Source organism: Cornus florida, unplaced genomic scaffold (genome assembly GCF_030987335.1).
Source record: "Cornus florida cultivar Cherokee Brave unplaced genomic scaffold, ASM3098733v1 CherokeeBrave_3.0.0_Hap2_Chr10, whole genome shotgun sequence".
Taxonomy (NCBI): Eukaryota; Viridiplantae; Streptophyta; class Magnoliopsida; order Cornales; family Cornaceae; genus Cornus; species Cornus florida.
The window spans coordinates 59,894,336-59,921,592 of NW_026775580.1; the positions used below are offsets into that span (position 1 = coordinate 59,894,336).

The window sequence follows — 27,257 nt, forward strand, 5'->3', positions numbered from 1 at the left end:
AGGGAAAATTAATAGAACTCATGGTTATCCATTGTGTCATAAATTTTGATAGGGGGAAATTTAAAATTTAAAATCTAATTTCCCCTTTTTAGAAAAATAATTTGCTTTTAAATATTTTATTTAATCTAACATCAAACTAATAGGTAGATTACATGCATAGTTGTCATAATTTGGGGGGGTGATATGGAAGATGAGGAACATAAGAGGTGGAATGGGTTATTCTTTGTTTGCCAATATTGGGTGTGGAATTTTCTAGGAGAGCCCCCACTATTTATAAGTCATGATTATCCATTTGAAATATTTTATAAAAATTATTTATTTTTAAAAGGTAAAGTACAGAGACAGCTTGAGGATTGGGCTAAGGCCATATAAATGAAAGTTTATTTATTTTTTAACAATAACATCCCTTTCAAGTTTGAAAAATGGACATTTTATTACCCTTTGAAATAAAATTGACTTAAATACCATTGGATTAAACCCTAACCCGAACCTGAACCTGCCCGTGTGTATATTTACAGTTCACCATCGTGTGTATATATTTATATATCTAAGGTGGTGATGGTGGGTGGAGAGGAGAGAGGAAGAAAGGAGATGAGATGGATGGTGGTTGTGGCTGAGATGGTGGGTGTTGAGAGAGGGGCGACCATAATTGAAGAAATGAGGTGAAGAGGAGAGAAAAGAAGAAGATAGGAGAGAGATTATGGTGATGGTTGCGACAGTGGGGTAAGGCCACCCGGTGATGGCGAACTAATAGAAGATTGGCGATTACGTGCCTGAAGAGCTCCACTATGTGGAGAAGAACTTGCCCGGTACCAGTGGCTTCGATGATAGCGGGCTCAGCGGGCTCGAGGAGCCACCGGATAGTCTCGTTGTCGGACTTGTGGCCGAGCTCTCTGGTCAATTGGAAGATTCTGGCGGCACACGCAGCCGACATACGAACTCTCCGGCCACGGCCTTCCACCTTAATTTGGCGGTCCTTTGACGCTCTCGGCGTGCTCGAGGAGCCACCGGATGGTCTCGCCGTCAGACTTGTGGCCGAGTTCTCTAGTTAATTGGAAGATTATGGCGGCACACGCCGCCGGCATGCGGACTCTCCGATCACGACCTTCCACCTTAGTGTGGTAGTCCTTCGACGCCCTCTTCGGTAGCACAACCATCGATGATGTTGATTTAGATGGGTGGGCGATGGAGGGGAAGATTGGCAACGACGGTGGAGGGGAATATGGGCAGCGGCGATGCTTGTGTGGTTGTGTGTGTGTGTGTGTATATATATATATATATAAAGATGAAAAGGGTAATTTAGTCTTTTAATTATTTTGATATTTTATAATTAAAATTAATAAAATAGTGAATGGTAAAATTGAGTTTTCAAATGTTTTAAGGCTTGGTTTGGCTTGCAAAATTCATAAGGGGATGTCATTATCCCAAAATAGGGTAATTTGTATCTGAGTGTCCTTTTAGCAAACCTCGGGGTTGTTGCTGTACTTTGTCCTTTTGAAAGGATAAAATACAGAGACACCTCTTTGGGGTAGGGGTAAGGCCATGCAGATACAAGTTTGTCTATTTTTAGACAACTACACTCTCTTGTGAAATTTGTCATCCAAACAGAGCCTTAAAACATGTGAAAAGTCTACTTTACCCTTCACTATTTTATTAATTTCAATTATAAAATATCAAAATACTTAAATGACTAAATTACCCTTGCATCTTTCTCTCAATTACCCTTTACCCCCCCTCTCTATACACTCATCTACTGCGCAGCCACCACCATTCGTCCATTACGCCGCTATCACCACCACGCCAATTAGTACCGCCATCATTCCTCACCGACACCGGTTAGTACCGTCACCGCCACGTTGGATCTCTTTATTGTTCTGTCCAAGTCCCTCCGATTTAAGCTCAGATCTCGTCGGCTTCTATGGACGACGCAACACGGAGCTCCACTGCTCCATTTCCTCAACCACAACCGCCGCCATTATCCCCCTCCTCAACCACATTCACGGCCACCATCGACGCCGATCTGAATCTTTTGCAAGATATATATACATATATGTGTGTGTGTGCATGTGTGTGTGTTTTGGGACCCAATATGAACCTTCAACGTGTTGAGTGATGGTATATATCGCCACTTTTGTTGAAGATAAGATGTTACCCTTGTAATTGATGGCGTCGAGCGATGGTAGTTGGTGACTGTTGTGGAGGCGGCGGATTTGGCGATCTTGGCTTGGTCAGAGTTTGTGACTTCAATAATTGCTCTGCCGCAAAGTTGGGGTGCGGTGGTGGTTGTAGTGGGTATTGTGGCGACACGCGGTTGTAGCAGTGGTAGTGGCAGTGGCGTCGGTGGTACGGTGGATATATATATATATATATATGTGTGTATGTGTGTGTGTGTGTATTATATAAAAAAAATAGTGGAAGGATGAAGGAAGAGAGATCGGAGAGGAGAGAAGGAAAGAAATGGGTTACTAAGGTTAGAAAGGTATCAACGGGCTAGTGGTCTAGCGGTACCAGTCTCTTACTTTCTAAAAGGAGGTTAGAGGTTCAAGCCTCAGAAGAGACGTGTGTGAGTACCAATTGGACCAAAAAAAAAAGGTTAGAAAGGTAATTTCAAATTTTAAATTGATCAATATAAAAGTCAAAGGACAAAAATGTCAATTCATTACCATTATAATGTTTTTAGTAACTATATAAAACTTAAGGAGGTGTCATTATAAAAAAAAAAAAAAAAAAAGTAGAGTAAATTGTATCATTGTTGGCAAATCTCAAAAAATTGTTATTGTACCTAAAATTTATAAACTACTGTCAGTTTCTTTCATCTTCTTTTATAAACTCTCAACTCTCAAACAATGAAAGTAATGGGCTTATATGGATAATATTTCTCCATGACTTTATATTCCTTTGCTCTTTAACTTGTAAACAGTACTCAGGGAAAAAAAACTTGTAAACAGTACTCCTAGAAAAATATTTTATTTTATTTTTTATTTTTTATTTTAAAAAAAACTTATAAACTCCTGGAGAACGAGAGGGACTATGACCTTTCTCTCTCTATATAGTACTGCTGTTTTGATTTCTGTTCAAAACAGAGATAGGATTGGGTGTGTTGATGTTCAAAAGTTACTTTATTTTTGTGTTGTTGTTGTTGGGATGTTAGTGGTTGTTATCTTATCTTTCTGGACATGAGAGGATGGGTCGGGGTTAATTGATGTTAAGCTTTGAAGTTTGAGACTGATTGACTGAGCTGATCAAATCAGCATCTGTGCCAGCTGTGTTCTGCTCAAAATTTCAGGTCTGCTTTGCTTTGCTGCAACCACTGGGATGAAGATAATGCTCTCTCTCTCTCTCTCTCTCTCTCTCCTCTCTGTCTGTTGTTTTCATCTTGGTTTTGGTTTGGATAAAGCCTGTGTTGGTGTTGCAGTTGATAACGTGGTTTTTGGGGTTGTGCTTGCCAGTCTTTTCAGTGCATGCAGCTCAGCAGACTATGAGAGAGTGAGAGAGAGAGAGAGAGAGAGAGAGAGGGAGAGAGGTGTGTGGTTGAAGTGAATGTCACTTAATGTTTGTGCTTTAACCTAGAAAGCTCTCATACAACAAACCCTAACTTTATTTTCCATTTTTGGTTTCAGGACTGATCCAACTTGTACTTGGTTTGTCTATTTTTTTTTTTTGAACTTTTCCTTTATTTAGAAAAAGGGTAAGGAAGAAAGAGAAGGAAAGAATATTATTAGCAAGTTTGGTTTATTTATTTATTTATAATAAAGATTAAGCGTTTGTGTAAAGTTTTCTATCTCATGCTCTCATTTTGATCATGTACTTTTGGCTCCAAATGGATGGTTAATTACAGGTTATGATGAACCTAGTTTAATATTTAACCTAATTTCTATATAATGGTTATAGCCTTATAGGGTGCACTTTTTTCATACCAAGCTTAGAATCAATGGAAATTTATTAATTTACAATAATTAATTGTACCATTAGATTTTTATTTTTAGGTAAGTAAAATCATTAGATATCTTAAAGTAGGTCTTTGTTAATAATTTTTCGTTTAAACAATTGAGCCTGATTATTCCTTTTAAAAATTATTATTATTTTTTAATTTACATATGAAATTTAGAAATAATTATTGGGCATTGATTATTGATGTGTCGAGCAATGAAAAGTAATTCCTTCCATGTTGCTCGAGAGTAATTATTTTTAAGAAGACAGTAAATTTTTTTTTCATCCCTAGAACATAATTTTTCCTAAGATCCCGTAAATAATACTCTCTCGATCCTAAAAAGAGTGTCATGTTTGAAAAACTGTGACTTAAATATGACACTCTTTTTTAGACGGAGGGAGTATATAATGGGTCAATTGTGTTGATAAGAAAACACCAATAAATTTGGTCATTTTATTACACACTCATTTTGTTTACAAGATGACTGTGTAAAATATAAATAAAGCATGAAAAAGAGAACCCTTTTGAGCATCTCCAGCAATTTTCTGTATATATATATATATATATTTGGTGTAAATATGATGTGTGATATTAAATTTACAAAAAAAAATTTGCACTACTCATTAGCTCGAGCCATTATTTTATACATTGTGGTTAAAATTTTTTTTGTACATTGTGTGTAAAAATGTTTTTGCGAATAACAACCCACCACCTGTTATATCAAGACTTACATAACTTTTACAAACCTAATTAATATAAAGTTAATTTGTTAATGGAATGAGAATGAGGGAAAAGAAACGAAATATGATGATATAGCTATGTAAAAAGATTATGTAAAATATACAATAATTTTACACATTGATATACTGTTGGAGATAAAAAAAAAAAAAAATTACACATTATAAGTCAATGTATATTTTACACAAAAGGATATTTTAATTATATATAATATACTTATGTGTGTGTATATATATATACACATATATAGTTGAAGAAAGAAATTAGGAGTAATAAGAAATACATATTTGTCATAAACTCAGGTCAGTTTACCATTAAATGTCCAAAATTGCCCTTCAGTCACGTCTTGAACTTATTATTTTGGGTGCTAAAAGTTCCAAAACGGCATAGTATTGGCTAAAACACTTCCTATGGGTCTAAAACATTCATAAAATACCGAACAGTCTTAAGCCTGCTCTATAGTTATTTTCTTAATTTTTTTTACATATATATAGAAATTCATATATAATACAATAATACCCCCAAAAATTATTTTAGTTTTTAAAATTCTCTTTAATTTTTTCTTATTTTCCTCTTTATCTTTAAATTCTTTTAATTTTCTTAAAAAGGTAAAAATTTTCCTTGGTCAATCACACACTCTAATTTTTTTTTCTTTCCAAAGTTATTTCATTCTTCTTTCATTTTTCTTCTTCTATTACAGTTACTACCTAAAATTCTTCTTCTTCTTTTTCTTATTTTCTTTATTTTTTTATTTTTTGCATTACGCCCCCCCTAAATTGAAATTCTGGCTCCGCCCTTTTTTGGTAGACAAACTATTTTTCTCCATCTTATATTTTCTTAATTCTTGAGATACTATTACACATAAACAATAGTATTTTATATTAAGACAATGAACCTCTCTAACGTAAGAGAAGTCTTACATAAAATTTAGTAGTTGAGATTAAATTGATAAATGAAACTTAATAAAAATGACGTAATCTTATTCACTGAATTCTATGCAAAACCTTTCGTGTGTTGGAGGGAAATTTTGTCCTTCTCAAATGATGAAGGAAGTTTCTTAGCAACTACTTTCACAATGCCGAAGCCCACCCAAGTAGCAAACACAATAAATGCAGTGATGAATTTATATTTTCAATAACAGGAAAAAAAAAAAAAAAAAAGTAGGCTCGTTTGACTAATTGAACAAAGAGGGATGCTAGGAAGTCTCGATCTCTCACATAAATAAGGCTGCGTATCAATACGGGGGTTGAAAGTTTATTTTAATTAACTACGTATATATTTGTTGTGTTTGACGTTGCATGATCAAAATATAAAGAATGTACTGTATCTAACATATTTGTCAACAGAAGAATGAAAAAAATAAAAATAAATGTTAAAATTATGTATTTTTCATACATATTAATTAAATTAATCAACCCACACTCTCATCCTGTCTCTTCATTTTGATATTTCAGGAAAGTGACACAATGCTCTCAATCCAACTAACAACATTATCAACTCAGTATCATAAATCAAAAAATATAATGTGTGTGTGTGTGACTAAAGGAAGCATTTGATACATGTACATTATTCTCTCTCTTAATAAGTGGAATAACTCTCACATGAGGTACACAGCAGTCACACTGGACATTTTTGGCACCCAGTACTATGCATTCAAATATGCTGACCTACATGAGGTAGCCCTCCATGTGCTTCCAAGATCATATTGTTTGACCCACATATATATATATATATATATATATATATATATATAGTCACACACACACTATATATGTGTGTGTATATATATATATATATGTATATATCGTTCCTCTTCATTTATTCATTTACATAAAAACTAGCACTAAATGCAATGCAAGTTGAAGTTCTACTCCGCTACAATTGTAAGTTGTCAAGCTAAGAACGTAATCAGTGGCACGTGACCAAACACTGACTAGACATTGATTTATGAATTCAATCCAATGATATTCATTGAATGTTCCTTAGGCTGTGTTTGTTTGGATTGGATTAAGCAATCCCAATCCGTTTAATTTCAGATTATTGATTGGTGGTTCTGCATATATATTCTCTCACTAGGATAGCATGTCATCCAAACAACTCACTATGAAATTAAACAAGCACGCAATTAATGGATGGATAAAGGATAGGAAGATTGATGGAAAAATAATCCACAGAAATGATTAATACTAATTCGAATATATTTATGTTATGTCTGGGAGTATCCACGATTTGAATTCAGAATTAAAAAAAAAAAATAGTTAAATTATTAATTAAATTTCTTCTAATTTTAAAGTACCCATTCTATTCTCCTAAACACAATATTAATCTCGAAATCTTTATTAGTTCATTTTAATCTTCAATTATTGAGTTCTTAATAGGATTTAAACCACCACCTTCCACATAAAGAAGATACGGTCAACTAAAACCCTTAGTGGAGAGGGTTTGTATCTATTGCCGGAAATGGAATGTTAATTAGTAATATATAAATTAATATATTTAAAGAAAAAAAAATTAAGGGCTTACTTGATTTGTAATTTCGAGAATAATTTTTTTGAAAATAGGGAACTGTACAAAAAACTCTGATCGGTAAGAAGAGTTGTGACGAAAAGTTCGAAAGATGTTAGACAACATATCCGATTAAATTTACGTGAGTCAGCACACAAAAAGTATTCTATTTAATTAAACATTAAATCCTACACTATCCCAAACATGGCCTTATCATCCCAAAATAATTAAGTACTTTGTTACATAAGGGGTGTATGTATGTGTGTGTGTGTGTATATATATATATATATATGTATATGCGCGCGCGCGCGCACATTATTAGTGGAAGCATTGGGGGCATATATGGGGAAGTGGAACACAAAATTGGAAGTGTGTCTTGGCTTGATTTGATTAGTAGTTCGTTCTTATCCAAACAAGTCTTTCCCAAAAGGGGGAGGTAATGGGGATAGGGATGGGATAGTGTCTGTGTCGGCCCGTTTTTGGTGAGGAGGTAGGGTCTTGTTTGGTTGTGGTGGTTGGGACCATTTACTCACGTGTTGCACCATTTGTCTTTCTTCTTTGTTAATACTGTTCCCTATCTGTTTGACTTTTCTCATTTCACCCCTTGTTTGGTCACACGTCTAGGATTTTCCTTTCCTTCCACACCCTTGGAACTATTCTCTCCATTCAAATGTCCGTGACCATTTCTAAATCACGAGTATAAAATAAGATAAACTCAAGATGAAAATTTTAATTAGGGTTTTGAGAAATAGCATGATAACCTATGGTAATTGTGATTTGCCACACGGGCTACGTACAAGTTGTCTGTTTTTTAGACAATGACATCTTTGGTGAGAATTGTCATTCAAATAAAGCTTTAAATAGTTTGAAAAGATGAAATTGTTCCTTAATATTAAAATCAATTTTATTTTAAAGTAACAGACAAGTTGAATGTCAAAATTACCCTTTAATTAATACGAACCACAAAATGGCATCAATTTATTGTGTTAAACTTCATTATTTTCTCCAAGGTACTCTAATATTTGGATTGTTATGAAATTTTTACCAAAGGTTCCTCTATCTGTCTAGTTACTCTTTGAAAATTTTCGTAATTTTTTGGCTAAACAAATATTTTTATAAAAATTAGACAACAACTACTGTCTAGAATTTTTCACTTTTTGAAATAAGATTTTTAATTTATTTATTTGACAACCTTTTGGATATCGGATAATCACCAAAATATTCAATTTTATACTTCCATGAGTCAGCTTTCGAAAACATTTTCGTTTGCTCCGTTTCAATTTCAAACGAATTATTTTATTCACTGCTGTACAAATTTTTCTTTTAACTCAGCACTTCAATTTTTTTACATCAAATGTCCATGAGGGGTGTTTTTGTCAATTTTTTTAAACTTCAGGGGATATCATTTGTCATTGACAAGAAAGTCACTGATTTATTTGCTCCTATTAAAATATATGTAAGAAGGATGCGTGGATGTTTTTTTTTTTTTTTTTTGGAGCACTTCTTTTCAATGTATTACCAGATTAAAAAAAAAAAGAAAAAAAAGTGGAAATATGATGGATATTTGTACTTAAGAGTGATATTTGGTTAAAAAGTAAAGATGAAAAATTACTAATGGTAGTCTAATTAATGGTTTTTTGATTTTTCAACTTCATAAATAAAAGATGGAGAGCTTAAACTAAAAATAAATAAAAATAAATAAAGGGTTCAAAATTTAGCCTTCCATCACTAAAAGCTATCCACGGGGAAGACACTTTTATATTTGTTACTAGTATTTTATACATAATGACTTGCACTCTAAAACTCGTCTTTTTTTTTTAGCGTCGCACAAGTTTAAGCTTAAACAACCCTAAACTTGCAACTATTAGATTTCATAACGTACTCCAACCTAAAATATGAAGAAAAAATAAATAAATGAAATAAAAAAGGTAAATACGTAAATAATATTATATGAAAAAAAATAAATAAATAAAATAAAAATACTGCCATTGGTCGAGAGTAAGACAGATCTATGTTTAGTATTACTTATTTTACAAAAGTGGTTAATTACCTTGGTCGCTTCAGAGACACCACCACCATAACTCGAATGATTCAAAACTAAGCTTGTAACTAGTAAATGTACCATACAACCTAGCCAAATTTTTAATAATTAAATTTTGAATAATGATTTTGGAGTTGAATTATGCAGAAATCCCATTTATGTAAGTGGATAGTGGGCTACACTCCAAGATGTCATGGTCCATTTATGAGTGTGGGGATAGACCCTCATCGTATGATGTCATGACATCCTGTAGTAAGGCTCACTGTTCCTTCGCATAAATAGCACCCCACTCACATCTCAGATGTCATGACATCTCGTAGTAAGGCCCACCACTCCACTCATATATATTGAATTAATTGTGTCCATAAATTACTGCACTTAAATTTTTTTATCTGTAAAAAACAAAAAGAATAAATAGGGAAAAGGGTTAAAAAAAAAAAAAATTAAAAAAGAAAAATCCCCTCTACATCACTACACGTGTGTAATGTGTTGTGGTAGGTATGACCACAAGGAGAAAAGAAACAAAGGAAAAGGAGAAAAAAATAGTAAATTAAAGAACTCTCTCTCTCTTTCACATACACACACACACACACTCACTCTCTCTCTCTTTCTCTCTCTCACACACACACATTATTCTTGATAGGGGGTTCAAACTCTACTCGAAAACGAACATATTGCAGTAGATCTTTCACTTCATTCAGTCTATACCTTTACTGCAAGTATATCATCATATGCATAAAGGACCTGAAAATAAGGACACTTGATTTTGTCTATGAGCAACTCCAAAATTATCTGATATATGTTGATACTCATACAAGTAGTTCCTTTTAAGACCCAACATATAGATATAGGAGCACCCAAACCATAGTTTTACAACAGAATATAACTATATCATATATTTAAGGGGAAGAGAGTGACAACATGATGGCCAATTATCTCTAAACAAAGCCAACAACAACAGTACAATACATACATATATAGTCCCTCCCTAACCCCCACCCCCACCCCCACCCCCGAACTCTTATTCCCGAACTCTCGATGCAAAACCTTTATAGTTAAATTTTTAACCTGTTCTTTCCGATGTTGGTCTCCTAGAAGATAGACCGGAATTAATGTCGCCGGACCATCCTAGTTTCTCGGAGTCAGACTTCCCTACTACTACTGCTACTTGCTAATTTTCTACGCTCTTTATTTCTGTCAGAGTTCAAAAAAGGAACACTTCCGTAGCCTACCAAATCCTCCATTTTGCTGATCCTGCGGGGTTGTCCAGACTGAAGATCATGACGGTCCACGGCTGATTTAGCAACGAGCAAGTCATTTGTCTCGGCATATTCCGAATCATATCGGTCCAAGTCAGCAAGGGGTGAATGCCTTGAGTACAAGGGAGAGGGAGAGGAAGAGGAAGAGGATGAGGAAGTGTCGGAGTCTGAAGAATTCCTACAAGGGCTGTTCCAATTATGTCCAAAATCACCAACTATCTGATCCAGAAAGTCGTCAGCGCCAGTAGAACCCCTGGTGCTCTCAGTACTGGAGGAACCTTCCTCAGACAAACTGAACGAGGAAGAATTGTCACTTGAAGAATCCTCTTCAAAGATCTTTCGGATCCGCTGCAAACTAATGTGATCCAAATAGAACGGTTCTTTGGCAGCCTGACCATTTAAAGGAAGCACAGAAGGTTGGGATCTTAAATTAAATGTAGGATTCTTTATTTTCCTTGGATCACGAGGTACTATTGAATTCCTTATCAACTTTGGGGCCCGGGGTGAGCACCTACAAGAAAATTGAATTAGTCAGACATCCAACTAACAAGATAACCCCCAACCCAAAAAGTAAAGCTCCTCGTATATGTTACCTTGCGTACAGAAGCATGTATGCCCCTTTTGTCAAGACACTTTCAGGTTCCACAGCTTTTACCTAACCCAACCATCACTATATCAGCTCAAAAGCTTTGAGAAATTGAAGTGGTTGAAGTGTTTCAGTCACTCAATATATGCAGCACACAATGAAATTAGAGTATAAGTTACCTAGCCAGTGTTTAATTACAACAATCGTGGCAAGTGTAATGGTAGATGGTTACAGGTCCTAACAATCATTCAAGGCCTAACAAACCACCATCATGAGCCTATACACACATGACCTCAAATTTATAACCTTCCCTCTGAAAAAGGATTTGTAAATTAATTCATAGCTTTGAAAAATGGAAAAACGCCAAATACCCAGGCATTGGTGAAGGGAGTATGCGAAACCTAGCTTTCGGCATAGTTTGCAGATACAAGTTTTTATTAGACTTCAACCTGCATTTTCTAGGCCATCCAAGTTTTTACCAACGGCCTCTCTACAAAATGGAAGCTACACACACATAATCACCAAGGGACAGACATTTCATCTAATAAATTATAAAGAATAGAACATAGCACCAGGGGCACCCAACCCAAATAAGACCTTTATTTTAAGAGTACATACAAAAATACCGAGATTCCTTTAAAGCTAAAATGAGTGTCTTGCCGGTAATAAGAAAACAGGACTCCCATTGTTGTTCAGGGAATTCCTAGACTTCCCTTAATACCGTAAAAAAGAAGCAAAAGCCAAAAACTCCCAAGGAAAAATGCATAAAATTAAAGAAACATGCAAAATTGTAAATGCTTAAAATTGCGTACCGACAGTAAAAAAGCACGTACCGTACTATCGTCAATCTTGAACCACTTGTTCTGAAAGTTTTTAACATAGCACACATAGTGACCAGAATATGCAGCATTCATAATATCCAAGTGAACCACCACACCATAAAGCCTATAGATTGGCGATTTATCACTTGACCCACTCACATATGGAGCCAGGTTCAAAATTTCTGGGAACTGGATGGCCTTGTTGAGCTTGCCAAATTTACCTGACTGTAAAATCATGAAAAGTAAAGCAAGCAATAAGAATCCAAAAACACCACGGAGATTAGAACATGATCCTCAATTTAGGAGAGTTACCTGAAATCGCTTCAATGCAATTGTAAGGACATTCGGAGCCTCCAATACTGTCAACTTCTTTTTGGCTTTCTCATAGGATTTGCATCTGATAATAAAGATAATACATTATCCAAAGGTCTAACATGCAATAGATTTTTATCCTTTTTTTTTTGGTAAGTAAAATGAATGGACATCTTGAATTATTTATCAAAAAAAAAAAAAAAAAAATGGACATCTTAAACAACTTTGTCTTGACTAACTCAAATACAATGAAGAAACAATATTGTACAATACAGGCTTGAACAACTGTCTAAATTTAACCAACAGAGTTGATATAAAATATTTAATGGGTTTGTGCATCACTTGTGAGCAGCCGAATAAGACAACATGAAAAACCAGTTTTTTGTTAGGTTCATGCACAAAACTAAAATTGAAAACAAATACAGGGCTAACCAACACGCCTTTTAAAAGGCCATTACCAATTGACAGTTTGCCTACACAGAGGATAGGAGGCAAAGATCAGAGAGGGACCTAAACTTTGATATTATTTTGCACAAAATGACTAAATGCGCATTGGCTAACACTAGTGGACAGGTAAGGACCCTATGAACTGGTTATGCAGTGTAAACTTGCACATGAACCACCACATACAAATTTGAAAAGAATGCCCATTTGATGCCTCAATAAAAGTGAAAATTTTTCCCAAGTGTATTGCTCAGAAAGTTATCTAGCCAGAAGGTGTACATCATCATATTGTCACCTTGTTATAATATGAGTCATATGACAATAATACCAAAACAAGCTCTCAAGAGATGTTAAAACCATATATATATATATATATATAACAACCTGCTGCAATGGTACTTGTTTTCACCATCCAGAATCTCAGTACCCGTATACTTTCTTAGAGCCTCTTCTAGGGTTCCTATATCTCCTCCTATCTCAACAGTGAGATCCATCATCTTTTCATGCCGCTCAGATTTGCCTCCACATTTCATGCATTTTATCTGCGATGACAGTAATGAATCCACATGCATAATTCATGTCCGCGCTACAGACTCTTCTCAAAATATGTCCATAAGTTTCAAGCAATTGTTAAGTTACACTACATATATATAAAGAGAGAGAGAGAAGGAAATAAAGGTCTGAACCTTAACTATCCCTCAAAGACCATAGATTACCTTCGATCGAAGATAGCCCCCAAATGTAAGGCCTATGAGGGTTGTTTCTTCTTCCAAAGAGCCTGATGCTTTTACCCCGGCTTCCTTAAGGCAAACAGATTGCATTGTCTCAATGGCATACCTGTTGATTTCACTCCTTAATTGACTTGAACTACCAAATTCTTGATGAAAAATTAAAGCCAAAACGCAAAATTTCAAATCAGGCTCCAAAATTGAAAAAATAGATCATGTCACCTCAGAAATTCATGCGCATCTTCTTCTCTCCCGTTACCAAGTTGACTTCCAATGTTTTGTAGCTGGGATAGTATCCCTATAGGAGAGAGTGGAGAACTCCCTTCCTTTGCTTTAAGAATTAGATTTTCAAGTTCACAAGTGAAGCACCATCCTTTCTTTTCACCTGATATAAAACAAAAAAATGAAGTTAATATAACAGGAATGAGACTAAAAAAATTGTTGCATGATGAACCCATAAGAGAGATAATGATAAGAAACATACATGCTTTGGAATGGAGCCCTTGGAGAAAATAAGCAGTGAGAGGTGGAGTAAATGCCAAGCACTGGAGCACAGAATTAGCATAACAGCTGCACAAGATCATATTTTAAAACAACAAACACATCAGGGAAAGGAAGATCTTTATTATTGGCTGATTGCAAAAGACATTGAAGTATATAAAAAACCATGATATTAAAACCCTTCTAAATTCAAGATGTAGTTTTGAATGTTCAAACACAAATAAGGATTTAATGTTAGATTTCCGATAGAAAAATATTAAGAGGGATGAATTATATGATGTCGCATTTTTTTCCCCTAGTTGGTAGTCATGCACCCCCACTCCAAGGAATTGTTTGCACCCAAGAGGAGTTGAACCTTAGACCTGATGCTTCTTAAGGTACCTGGGCCAAGTGACTTACCCACTTGAGCCAACCCCTTGGGGTTTTATATGAGGTCATGTAGACATGCTGTAGATCTACTGGATATAAGTGATACAAAAAAAATTCTTTTGGGAGCCCTCCCCTCTTGAGCAACTTTTATGAAATATTACTTGTCGAAAAAAAAAATTAGTGATGCAAAAATTGAGTCTCCGCTACTTGATTGCCGAGGTAAAACGATGGGGCAATGTAAACAATTGTCATCATGACAATAATACGAGTATAGAAAAACACGCAATACTCATTAAAATGCTCCAATGAGCAGACACAATCACATAAAGAAACATGTGTACAGATAATCAGGGTCACAAACAAGGTTATAAACATGTGTATAGGTGCAAATCTGCATGTGTACACGAGTAAATTTATCTATTTTGTGCATATACAATTAATATGTTTGCACTTGATTCTGACCGGATTAAATTAAACTAGAGCATATATCAAACGAATTATGTTCCTTGGGGGAGTTGGCACAACATAGTCCTGTACTACGACATCAACAAATGAGTCTTGGTGTAACCTGAATCATACAAATGTTCCTTGAAGTCATCTATTCGCTTTGCGACATCAACAAATTTTCTTATTTTTGTAGTTCCAAAAAATTGCTAGAGGACAGGACTTAAATGTTTATGCAGCAATGATTTGCTGAAATTGATATGTGCAAATGAGTCTTGGTGTAACCTGAATCATACAGCGGGACTGCTAAATGACTAAAATTTCCTGGAAGTGGGAGGCTTGAAAGCGTCCATGCATATATGTGTACACATAGAGGCATTGGAGATCCATGGGTAACTCAAAACCCTAATCCGTTCTCTTCTCCTTAAAGGGTCATACAGTCATTTACCCCTAGTGTGATCCCATTAATTGCGGGTGTTGGGAGGAGTGGACTGGATACAAACCTAGTGTAACAATGGTCATTTGCCCCACGTCGGATCCGGATGGGAAAGTGATTGGACATAAATGGGTGGATTGCAGCACTACTCAACAGCTTGAGCTTTTGGGTAAATGGGCAAGCGTCTATCCGTTACAGTTGGTATCAGAGTCAAAGACCCAGTTCTTAATCCGGTGTCACGCCAATCACCCGGCCCGGAGGGCGTCCGGGTTTTCATCCCGGGTAGGCAGGGTGGTCCAACCGCAACAAGGTGTTGCGTGAGTTTGAGTGGGGGAGAATGTAACAAAGGTCATTTGTCCCACATCGGATCCGGTTGGGAAAGTAATTAGGTAAAAATGGATGGGTATGTAGCACTACCCAACAACTTGAGCTTTTGGGTAAATGGGCAAGCACCCACCGGTTACACCTAGCCTTTAACATTATTTGCATAAAGTAGTTTCTCCTAAGATTCGAACTCACGTTTTCACACTTTGACAGCCAGAGCATTATTTCATAGCATTTTCTTTCTCCTCCTCCTCCGTCGTATTTTTCTTCTACCAACAACAAAAACCTTACAAATTTAACCTTGATAAGAGTTTTAAAAAAAAAATCAAAAAATAAAATTAAAAAAAAAATAATCAAAATAAAGAGATGTTGGATCACGAGGTAAAAACTAAAGATTCTCTACATCACTAAGGCTATGTTTGATACAATGGGAACAAAAAGAAATGATAACATTAGTTATGAGGGAAAAGAAAGGGAATGATAATAATCATGTTTGGAAAAAGAAAGGAAAAGAAAGTATTTTAATAAATTTACTATTATACCCTTTTATATTTTAAAAGATAAATTTATATATTTAACTATATAATTTATAGGCCCATGATGCCACCACGAAAAAATATATATTTTTAGGGCAAATCATTTCAGCCTCCCCAATCGCCTCCATCTCTATTCGCGTTCTCACTGAACTTGCCCCCTCTCTCTGCAACTGCAAACTACAATAATGAAAAGTTCAAAACCCATATATTTAAGTTTATCTATCTATCTGCAAGAATCAAAAGTTCAAAACCTATTAGCTATATCAAAACCCATATTGGCTTATCATTTTAGATTGTTCAAAAATCAAAACCCATATCTTTCAGTTTCCATCGCCCACTGTTCCAGTTTGGGTTCACCATTCGCAAGCTTCAGCTGTCTCTCAACTCTCAAGCTTGCCCCCCTCTCTCTCTCTGCAACTGCTAACTTGTGTGTATGGTTTTTGTTTTAAATTTTTTTCTAAATCAACTAATCAAGGTCAGTAATTCTTGTTTCGCAAACCAAAATCAAGTTTTGTGTAAGAGTAAATTTGGCAACACAAATAATACATCAAGCCTCACCTTCACTTTCCTTCCATTTCCTCCCATTTTTTGGGAGGATAAGGAAGTTACTGTTTAAGCCTATTGATAACCTTCCAAAACCTTCCCCTTCCTTCCAACCATTTTTGCCAAACACAATTTTTTAATCACCCTCCATCACCTTTCCTTTCCTCCCTTTTCCATTGCACCAAACTGACCCTAAGAACTTGGGACGGGAAAGAGATGAAGACATAATCAAAGATCCTGGTTTTCAATCCGCGAATTCAGTTAAACCTTCTACGAATTGGTGACCTCTCCAAGCTTGAAGACCCAATTCGTTATTGGAGCGGCACCCCGTATGGAAGGATTACGTGACTTAGGATGTGACTTCAGAAAAAAGTGGCCAAATAGACAAATAACAGTTTAAAGTTGCTGCTGACCAGCTGTTAGCTTACAGCATCTGGACAACCCCTGACACACATAATGTTTATTAATTAAAGTGGAGATGGGAACAATTGCAAAAAATACATCCATATTTTAATAATTAAGGCAGAGCTATTAATGAGCATAAACAACACAAAGAAAGTCTCACAAATATTAGACAGGGTTACCATAAATTCATAACTTCTAAGAATAAATCTAAATTACCTGTTCCCACAATTTATGAGGCCGCATGGGCGCAATTCAGCCTTATTTGTATAGAGTTTGACAAACACTTCGTAAGGAAACAGCCCCTGAAAACAAAGGCATTCAGTGCATTGTATTGCATCTCTCTCTCACACACACACACATAATGTTTATAGGTGCACAAGCAAAACCTTATTATTGTATCTTCGAACAATCTCACCCCCAACCCCTGACGGATGGTGACTAGACGATTTGGAGGATCTGAACTGTTCAACAACTTTCATTGATGTCTTCGTACCATTATTAGCCATTGGTGCAAAATGGATGGGATTAGCAGCAGGAGCGTCAGCACTATCAACTTTTCTAGATTTTTGACTTGAAACTGAACGCCTTCCATCTTTAGCACCACTCGTGCCATTAACCACGTGATTTGACCTTTCAGTGCTCAAGGATCGCAAGCTACTGGCATTTGAAGCATCTGTACTTATTGAATGCCTTCCAGAGTCAGAAGCTGAATGGGCATAAGACGGACTAGATGGGAAACTTCTTCGTTCTCTGCACTTCAATACACGTGAATCGCTGCTAGAATCGAAACCTACATGTTTAGACACCTCAGAGCTCAACGACGGTAAACTTGTCGTCTTTGAGTTGTCCTTGCATATTTCCTCTGATATAGCAGCCCCATCAATAGGCTTCTTGATTCCCAAAGTAGTTGCACGAGAGTCATCTGATAGAATTTGTTTGGTATCAGAGCCTTGTACATGCAGAGGAGGAACTGCATCTCTCACCAAGTTAAAGGATAAACGCAGAGAAGATTGGAACGGTTTCGCATCACTGACCTTAATGGAACTGGACTGAGCAGAATCTTCAAGATCATCTTTGGACCCACTGGAGTCAATTGTTCCTTCCCAGAAACCAGAAGAGGGAGTAGAAGAAGAACTTGTTGATCTACACGCAGAATCTCCATCATTACAATCGGCTTTGATCTGATTTGACTTACCCGAACTATTAAAACTATCTAAAGTATTGACCAGAGTGGGGTGCTTTGTAGATGATTGTTTAATTTGATCCATGTTTCTAGAACAAGCAGTCTCAAGCTTATCAGGGACAATATTACTGGAATTATGTCCACCCAATCTCTCAGGAGGATGTGAACTACTGACTCTATGGACTGCAACATCGGCAGAGGATTCAGAAGAGGTAGTGCGCATGGAAAATCCCTCAGACAATGAGGAAGTGGTAAATTTAGAAGCAGAACTATTTCCTTTTCCATCTGCAATACACTCAGTTCTGGTGTCATCCTTCCCACAGAAAACTTCAGGATCACTACTGGAATTCGAAATTGCAGGCTCTTCAGGAAACTTTTCAACTGGTTTAGCACACTGCTTCCCTTCAGGCTCAAAGCTATTACCATGAATTTCGAATTCCTCTTGATTGATTGTGTTCTCAGTAGAACAGCCTACATCATTGATCTGGTCAGTGGTGGCAAAAGGACGACATTCTTCCTTGTGACCTTGCCTCCAGTGAATTATCTGGCACTTACCAGAGCTGAAACATTCGAATTTGATGTGAATAAATGCAAATGTATACTCTAGAGGCCCAAACACAGTAAAACATTGAAGCGTCAAATATGAAATGTGCAAGTTTGCAGGTAAGAGATCCAGATCACATTACACATAACCAAGCAATTCAACTTCCACAGCCATGGTCTAAGACTCTAACCACAAGCAATTCAACTTCCACAGCTATGGTCTAAGCACAAGCAATCGCAAAATGATAATACTAACAATGTAATCTTATTTTAAAGGTGGGAAGTTTTCACATCTTAATATAGCTCTATTCAAAAATAAAATTACAGAAAGGGTTAACTACATCCAGTTTAGATATTGGTTAATTGATCAGTTTCAATACACACACACACACCAAAAAAACAAATAATAATAACAATAAAAAACCTGCATATAGGACTATATAACTTTGACTCGTCCCCAAAAATTTCCAAAGCACACAAAATGCATGTGAAGATTACACAAAAGTCATCAAAAGAGCATAATGAGCAAGAATCAGCTAGGACAATCATAAGGGCACCTAATGTGCTGAGAAGTAGGCACGGTGTCCCAAGTGGTATCTCCAATGGAGATGTTAGTATATGGCAATAGCAATAAAAAATTATAAGGAAGGTAGGAGGGATAAAGAGAGATCTCCTGGGGAAAAAATGATCTTTTCCTCTTTTTCTAAGGAGAGAAAGAAGGAGAATAGTTTTGCGTGATATTACCATTACACATTTATATACTAAAGGAATCATTTCCAAGGGCCGAAACTTCCCTTCTTTTTTTTTTTTTTTTTTTTTTTTTTTTTTTTGAGGGAAGCCTTTCCCTCATCTTCTCTCCCACTTTTTTGGGGAATGCATAGGGCTGGTCTGCATCCTCTATTCCTTCCTGTTTTGTTTCCACCAAGTCATGGAAATTATGTAACTCCCTCTTCTTTTCTTTCCTTCTAACAAATGGGCAATAAGCGAGATTAAGACATGGTTGTTAAAACGTCAAACCAAATCTTACAATTCTACGATATTAGAATTCAAAAATATTGAGTCAAATCCTGATCCCACAAAAAATCCCATGAGGGTGTATCCATGTGAAATTCTTGTAGAACCATAAGAATAATGGCATCCCAATTCAACTCCTATTCTATTGATCCTTATATATATATATAAACACACACGCGCGCACATATAAATAATAACATATGGTGTCCCCACACCATTCAGGGGCGGGGCTTATACCTTTGGATACCCATAATCACCCACAAACCACAGGTATTGGATAAACCCAGCGAGGAGGTATTTGATGCCTCCCGAAGTTGAATGCAAGACCCAGAGATTTGTCAAAAAAAGAAAAAAAATACAAGACCCATAGGTTTTATGCCAACTTAGCTTTTAGCTATCTTGTGGGGGTTTTATTCTACTGATCCTACTATACAATAGAATGTTATACTTTATGTTCTTTCTTGATAAGTTAGGACCGGAGACCAAGACCCACTCAAATGTCCTAAAAAGTGCAATTATATCAAAATATTTTTATGTTCTTTTTTTATAAGTACCCAGACCAAGACCCAATTAAACGTACTAAAAAGGGCAATTATATCAAATTTTTCTTCTTATTTTGAATATGCAATAATTCTTCTAGTCTGCTTTGTAGCAGTCAACTACTTTAATAGCTGCTATAGGTAACTTAATTCCTCATTTTGACAAGTATGAATTCAACTTATTTTCCTTTCCTTATCTTCATTTATTTATTACTTTTTTTGTTGGTTTTGCTATGATATATAACAAAGAAGTGGACAAAATTTTGCTTTAAAAAACATTATTTCAAACCATTGACGACTCTCTCTCTCTCTCTCTCTCTCTCTCTCTCTCTCTATTAAACTAAATAATTTATTTCAAGCTAATTAATCTTATATTTACACAAATCCTTAATGCCCATTTTTGTCCTTTTTCCTAATAACTCCCATATAGCTCGCTGACAAGTTGTTCTCATCGTCATCATCATCTAGAAAGCATGTAGAGTGAAACATGGCCGGAAGGAGATGTGTTTTACATGACTAAAAGTGTCATATGATCAAAATATCATTTTTTACGTGGACACGACGGGGACAGGTTTGGGAAACTTTTAGTACTTGGCAGAGTGGCTTTGTAATTATTTTAAAACAAATGGAATTTCAATGTAGTTTTAGAACATATTATGCGTTAATTAGAAAATAATATGAAGTTTTAGAAAACAAAAACAATATCTATCCAACTCTTAAATTATAAATTAGTGATTACATTTATGATAAATAAAGAAAAAATAAGCAATTTTTTTATATACAACTATATATATATATATATATATATATATATATATACACACGCGCGCGTATCCCTGACATGTCCTATTCTTTTTAAATTTGTACTAAGAAGCACGGATACGAAAATGGGACACGGATACGACATGACACGGACTTGGTGACAAAAATTGTAAAAGATGAACACCATGGGGGCACAACCAATACATATATCTTTTTATATATATGATCCTAAATTTTAAGAGTGATACTATTTTCATTGACCTAACAATTAAAAATTAACAAATTATAATAATTAGTGAGCTATAAAAATAATTTAATTTATCGTTTAAAGAACTAAACAATTGGATTGACTCCGCAACAATAACAATAATTATTTTTTAAACAAAAAATTTGAAATATTTTATATTATGACCATCATATTATTAAGAAGGTTAAGAGAAGTCATTACACCTTTAACTCGTTTAAAAAAATTAAATAAAAACACTTTCTTAATGCTTCGTTTGGTAGGAAAGAAAAAATTTAGATGGAAGGGAGAGAAGAAGGGATGGATGATACATCCCAAAAGAAAAAATTGTCTACTTCCCTCTTTTTGTTCAGTTGGATGGAAGAGAGAATAAGCTAGTAAATGTGTTCATTAAGAGAGAAGGGAAGAGAGAATAAGCTAGTAAATGCATTCGTTAAGAGAAAAGGGAAGAGAGAGTTTTAAATTGTCTTTACTATTATACCCATCACTACATATAATATTATAATTGATAGAGGATAGTATTCTAATTTAAAACTTGTATAATTTAGGATAGTATTGTAATTCAAAACTCCTATAATACCCCCACTTGTCTTTCCTCCTCTCTTCCGCCCATATTTGGAGGGATGAAAAGTTGTGAAAGTGGAAGGATGACTCATCCCTCCTATTATCCTTTCTCTTCTTGTCTCCTCTCTACCGAACTAAGGAAGTTTGTTCATTCCTTCCTCTCTTCCCTCCACACTTTTTCCTTCCTTCCTACCAAATAAAGCATAAAACTCCTTAGCCATGCAACACACATGTTGTACATGTGTCCTTGCCGTGTCTGTGTCGTGCTTCTTAGATAATCATCCTTGACTCAATCCCATACGCATGGGGTAAGCCACATGAATTCTCTTTTTCTACTATTTCCTATTACAAGTTATCTCTCCTACAATATTTAGCATTTTAAAATCATTTACAAAACTCTTATCCCATGTTAATTTTGGTCTCCCTCTCTATTTCCTACCTTCTATGGAAATTAGTCTTCCTCTTCTTACAAGATCATTTTAATTTTTTTTTTTTTTTTTTCATATGCAAGTTGAAAATTTTCAAGCAACAAATATATAGGTAAAATGAGAGTTCTTTAACTTTTGTCATCTTGTTTCTACATCTAAAATAGAAATATGCTAACATAGTTAATGTTTATATAAATGAAATGTTTTTACAGCAATAAAATTTTCACTTGTTACTTTGTTAACGTGCTCAAAATTATTCAGGAAGCTTTTGGAAGTTTACGCATTCCAGATATTTGTTTCATTTTTATTTTCACAGAGCTTTAGGTTTATTCATGTTATATTTTTCAAATTTTTTAGGAAGCACGGTAGGTATTACCTTAATTTTCCTCATCTTGTAGAATCTGGTGATCTTTTATTGGATCCAATGACCCAATTTCAATACATTTGTTACACGAAGAATTTGAAAAATGTTGACAATACAAAAAAAAAGGGAAAAAAATATGCAACAAACTAAATAGGGGTTTGCTAAAGCTAAAGTTAAACAGAGGATGTACAACTCTAACTAAAAAAAACGATATAATGGATTTATGACAAGTAAGCTCTTGAGCATTTTGGGAAACAGAATAACTTTGCCCAAAAGTAAGAAACTGACACCATATCACACAAACTTCTCATCAAAACAACCAGCCATCCACCATATCACTTCCCATTTTCATCTAAATGTCTCTTAAACATCTTATTCTAATGCATTAATATGTTTCTCTTACCTGATAGATTCTTTCATCTTTAAAATTTAAATTATTTATATAATCCTCTTTCAGCTAAAGGCCATGCAGAATATTATTATCTCATAATTTGCTTAGAGATGCATCTTTCCCCCTTGTAAGAAAGAATAGTAATTTTAATAATGAAACAGATCACTCATTAATGAAATAATTCTACCGCAAGTGTAGTTTCTTTCAAAACAAGTCATCAAACTGACAAGCAGCAACACCAGTATTGAAAAGGATCAATCCAATGGAAACCAAACTATAAGAAACTATATCAATATCCTCTATCCTGAGAGGCCTTGCAACCCTCATCCTGAGTGTGGTTTTATATAACAAAAAGGAGTTCCATTTGAAGCATCAACACAAATTATTCATTCAACATGTTATCTACTATTTTGAGGAAGCAACATGTCCCATAGCCTTAATACGCCTGTTAGACAATTGTAGCGGCCAACCCAAGATTGAAAACTACTAATTATGGTCAAAAGTTGAAACTGAATAGGATTTTAAAAATAAGACTGTTCCCTTTTGATTAAAAGATTCTATTAACAAAATTCAGCAATATCGCTGCTCAATGTGTCTGGACGTTGTGTGCTATTGACGGATATAATAAAAATGGCAGCCCCTTATATTCACTATTCATTGCCATATAGATGAGAGGTGGAAAGATAGCTCCTAAGTGCTGATGTGATCTGCATCAAATTAGCATAAGTTAACCAAAGTGCCATCCCGTCCACGACCTATACATTCAAACTGATACCCCGAGAAACAAATTAAGTTTACTCTATATTGCCGCTGCATTTTAACATTGCTTCACTTTTTTCTCATCCAAATACCTTTTGTGACTCTTTGTATGTGGAAGATGTTGTATTATAGACTGCATATCGTTAATACTTATAGGACAAACTGTCTATATGACTGGCTTAAACTGGTCATGTGGCAGTGTGTTTGTTACACTTTGAAAAGTAAAAGGATACCTCTCCCATTCGGACTCACAGTATGCTATGTTCTGTTGAATAGAAGAGAAAAGAAAAAACTAATAATTTACTATGTTCATTAATGCCCTATTCGGTAGGAAGGAAAAAAATTGAATAGAAGGGTGAGAAGAAAGGATGACTGAGACTTCCCTAGGGAAGTGATTAAGTGTTTCCCTCTTTTTGTTCGGTTTGATGGAAGAGAATGGAAAAAAGAAAAAAAAAAAAAAAAACTGTATTTATCAAAAAAAAAAAAAGAGAATGGAAAAACTGACAATTTAATTTGATCGTTTAATTTGATTGGTAGGATAAAAGGAAAGATAAATTTTTAACTTGTTTTCACCATTAAACCCATTCTTTACTTTACTTATGAGATTTATTAAATATTTATGAAGGGTGATGTAGTAACTTAATACTTCTATAATAGGCTCACTTGCTTCTCTCCTATCTTCCGCCCATATTTAGGTGGATGAAAATTTGTGGAGGAAGGATGAGTCATCCTTCCTATTATCCTTTCTTTCCTTATATCATCTCTACCGAACAAATGAAATTTATCCATTCCTTCATATTTTCCTTCCACCCCTCTTCTTTCCTTCCTACCAAACCTAGCATAAAAGAGAAGAAAAGAGAAAGTTTTAATTACTTTTACCATTAATAATATTTATAATGTTGTAATCTACTGAGGAAAGAATTGTAATTTAAAATTTGTATAATTTTAGAATAGTATTTAATTTAAAACTTCTAAAATAGTCCACTTGTTTTTCCTCCTTTCTTCCTCCCATTTTTTGGCGGATGAAAATTTGTAAAGTCATCCTTCCTCTTTTCCTTTCTTTCCTTGTATCAACTCTAACGTTCTTTCCATCCTATTTTCTCTCCACACGTCTTCCTTCCTTTCTACCACCGAACATCGCATAAGGAACATAATATATACCCTTCCTCAATTTTTTCACCCATTTTTTAGCCCAAATCTTTCCTTGTTTTACTCCAAAAGATATGCTGGTATAAAAAAAAAAACATACTTTTTATGTAATTGACTACCAAGAAAAGGATCAGACTCCATTCTCTATACTGTTTTAGCTGATGCCCTTTTCCATCAAATTCTACAATCTCATCGACTCTCCTAAATAAGATATCAATTACCAAATATCAATGTGTCCGCAGCACGCAAATTTATAATATCAAAACACATGCAGACAAAGTTCCTCTCAAGATCAAAACATGCTCCAATTACAGAGTCAAACTATATATGATCAGTAAAGAAAACATGAAATAGCCGAATACCTACCAGTACCGAACAGCTTTACACCGTGCACACCGCGTAGAGGTGGGGCAAAAACAAACGGCACACTGATACAGTACCTGCCGGGAAACAGCCGGTGCATCGCTTATGTACCCATAGGAGGCCTCGAGCTCAGCCCTAGCTGCCTCCTCCGACGCCAAGACCAAAAGCCTCTTGATCTCCTCCGTCCTGGCCGCCGCAATCCTCCATTTCCGACGGACCACGAAGCCGATCACCACCGGAGCAAACAACGCAACCACCAGGACCCGGCACAGAAACCCTAAATCCCTTCCCACAAGCATTTATCCCCTATGCATCCGGCACAGTGAAACCCTAACTTCACAAACATAGATTCTCCGGTGACGATCACGGTAACGGCGGCTACCACGGCCCAAACTGCTCATGCAGGCGATCAAGCTCAGATCAGAGACGTTGTATCACTGCAAATGCGTTGATGATTGTCTCATCGTGACGAAAATAGACGGTCACTGTGGCCGCGACGATAGCGATATTATATATATATATATATATATATATATGAGAAAATTGTACACAGATTTTTCACAGAACTTATCTTGGACCAGAAATAAAAGTCACTAGCTATGACGATGTTAGTCTCACTTCTAGATTCCGACCCTAAATTTTTTCAGATCGAGATTTTGGGGCTTTTTTAAGAGAGAAAGTGCACAAAGTAGAGGTTGAAAGACGAGAAAAATAAATAGATAGAATGAATAATTACTTATTACTAATAGCTTCTCATTCAAAATGTAATATTATGCTGTTTATATATTCAATATAGAAAACGTACTTTTATATATATATAGAGAGAGAAATTTGTATTGTACGTTAAAACGAAGACATATGACGGTTGGAGGAAAGGAATTTTGTTTTCTAGTATTGGAAAGTGTGAATGCTTCGCTCATTAAATATTCGGACCGGCCGTATGGTGGCAAAGACTTGAACCGGATGGTTGGACCGGGGTCGGGTTTTTATTCTTGACGGTTTCTGACCAATGTGTCCATTGTGAAAGTAACTGAAATGGTTGGTTGACTGATAGGGCATGTGATGTGAAATGGCTGGATGTGAGATCGGACGGTGGGGGTGGGTCGATGGCTGTGATATGATCGATAAGAGCTTGGCTCACTCACAACTTCCAATATAGTAACTATGTGACAATATGAACCATTGAGCAAGCAAACAATTGTTGTTTTGACAATAGAGAGCTCGAATTCTCGAATTAATTATTAATTAATGGTCAATTAAATAAATAAGAGTAAGAAGAATTCACGGTAGTACTTTTCTTTGTAATATTTTTTCTTGGTTATGTAATGACTTTTATTTGGTTGGATGAACTTTTTTTTTTTTATAAGGGAAACTATTAGAATTGTCTGCTAATAACAACAATAGAGGGTAGTTAGGTTAACAGCAGAGGGTTGTGAGTCTTGCGACTAATTGTCGTTATAATGGGTCTATTATGCATATTGTTTTCTTTGTATTAATTATTCACCTATATATAAAATATTTTTTTACATTCAAGTAATGTGGGAATAAATACATGTAGCTTGTTTAATGTGGTAGGTTGTTTGCGTCTCACACGTGCCTACGCACACCACCCCACATAAGTCGACACACACCGTATAATATCTTAAGTTTTTTTGTCAACCTGTGGAATATCCAACTTGGTATAGTTAGTATTAGAGCTACACCAATCTTTGATTCGGTGCCACTCCAACTGTTTGATTCAAAAGCATTCGGGTAAGCCCCCAGATAGGTAGTGACTCAATCACACAATGAGAATATTGTGAGTTTGATTGGGAGAAAATGTTACAAAGGTCTTATTCCACATCGTATCTGTATGATTCGAATGAAAAGTGAAATGAGTATCTATGAATTGAGTATTAGCACCATCTAATAGTTTAAATTTTTTAATCAGACCGCAAAGCATCCGCCCCATCATACTAAGGCACTGTGATGTATATTTGTATGTGCTTTAATCACAACCTTCATTTTTGTATTGAATGGATCAAGAATTTA

General features: G+C 35.4%; 1 protein-coding gene across 1 annotated transcript; it reads right to left on the bottom strand.

Annotated features, from left to right (window-relative positions):
* Window positions 1-9,970: 9,970 nt before the first annotated feature.
* LOC132279369 (ubiquitin carboxyl-terminal hydrolase 16) lies at window positions 9,971-26,032 on the bottom strand. Its single transcript, XM_059781326.1, has 11 exons — window positions 25,230-26,032; window positions 17,310-18,666; window positions 17,140-17,225; window positions 13,850-13,935; window positions 13,588-13,750; window positions 13,354-13,474; window positions 13,022-13,179; window positions 12,194-12,278; window positions 11,894-12,106; window positions 11,068-11,129; window positions 9,971-10,985 (listed from the first exon to the last, which is right to left on the bottom strand). Exons 1-11 carry the CDS (start codon window positions 25,523-25,525, stop codon window positions 10,358-10,360), a joined length of 3,255 nt encoding a protein of 1,084 aa, XP_059637309.1. The 5' UTR covers window positions 25,526-26,032; the 3' UTR covers window positions 9,971-10,357.
* Between the last annotated feature and the right edge of the window lie 1,225 nt (window positions 26,033-27,257).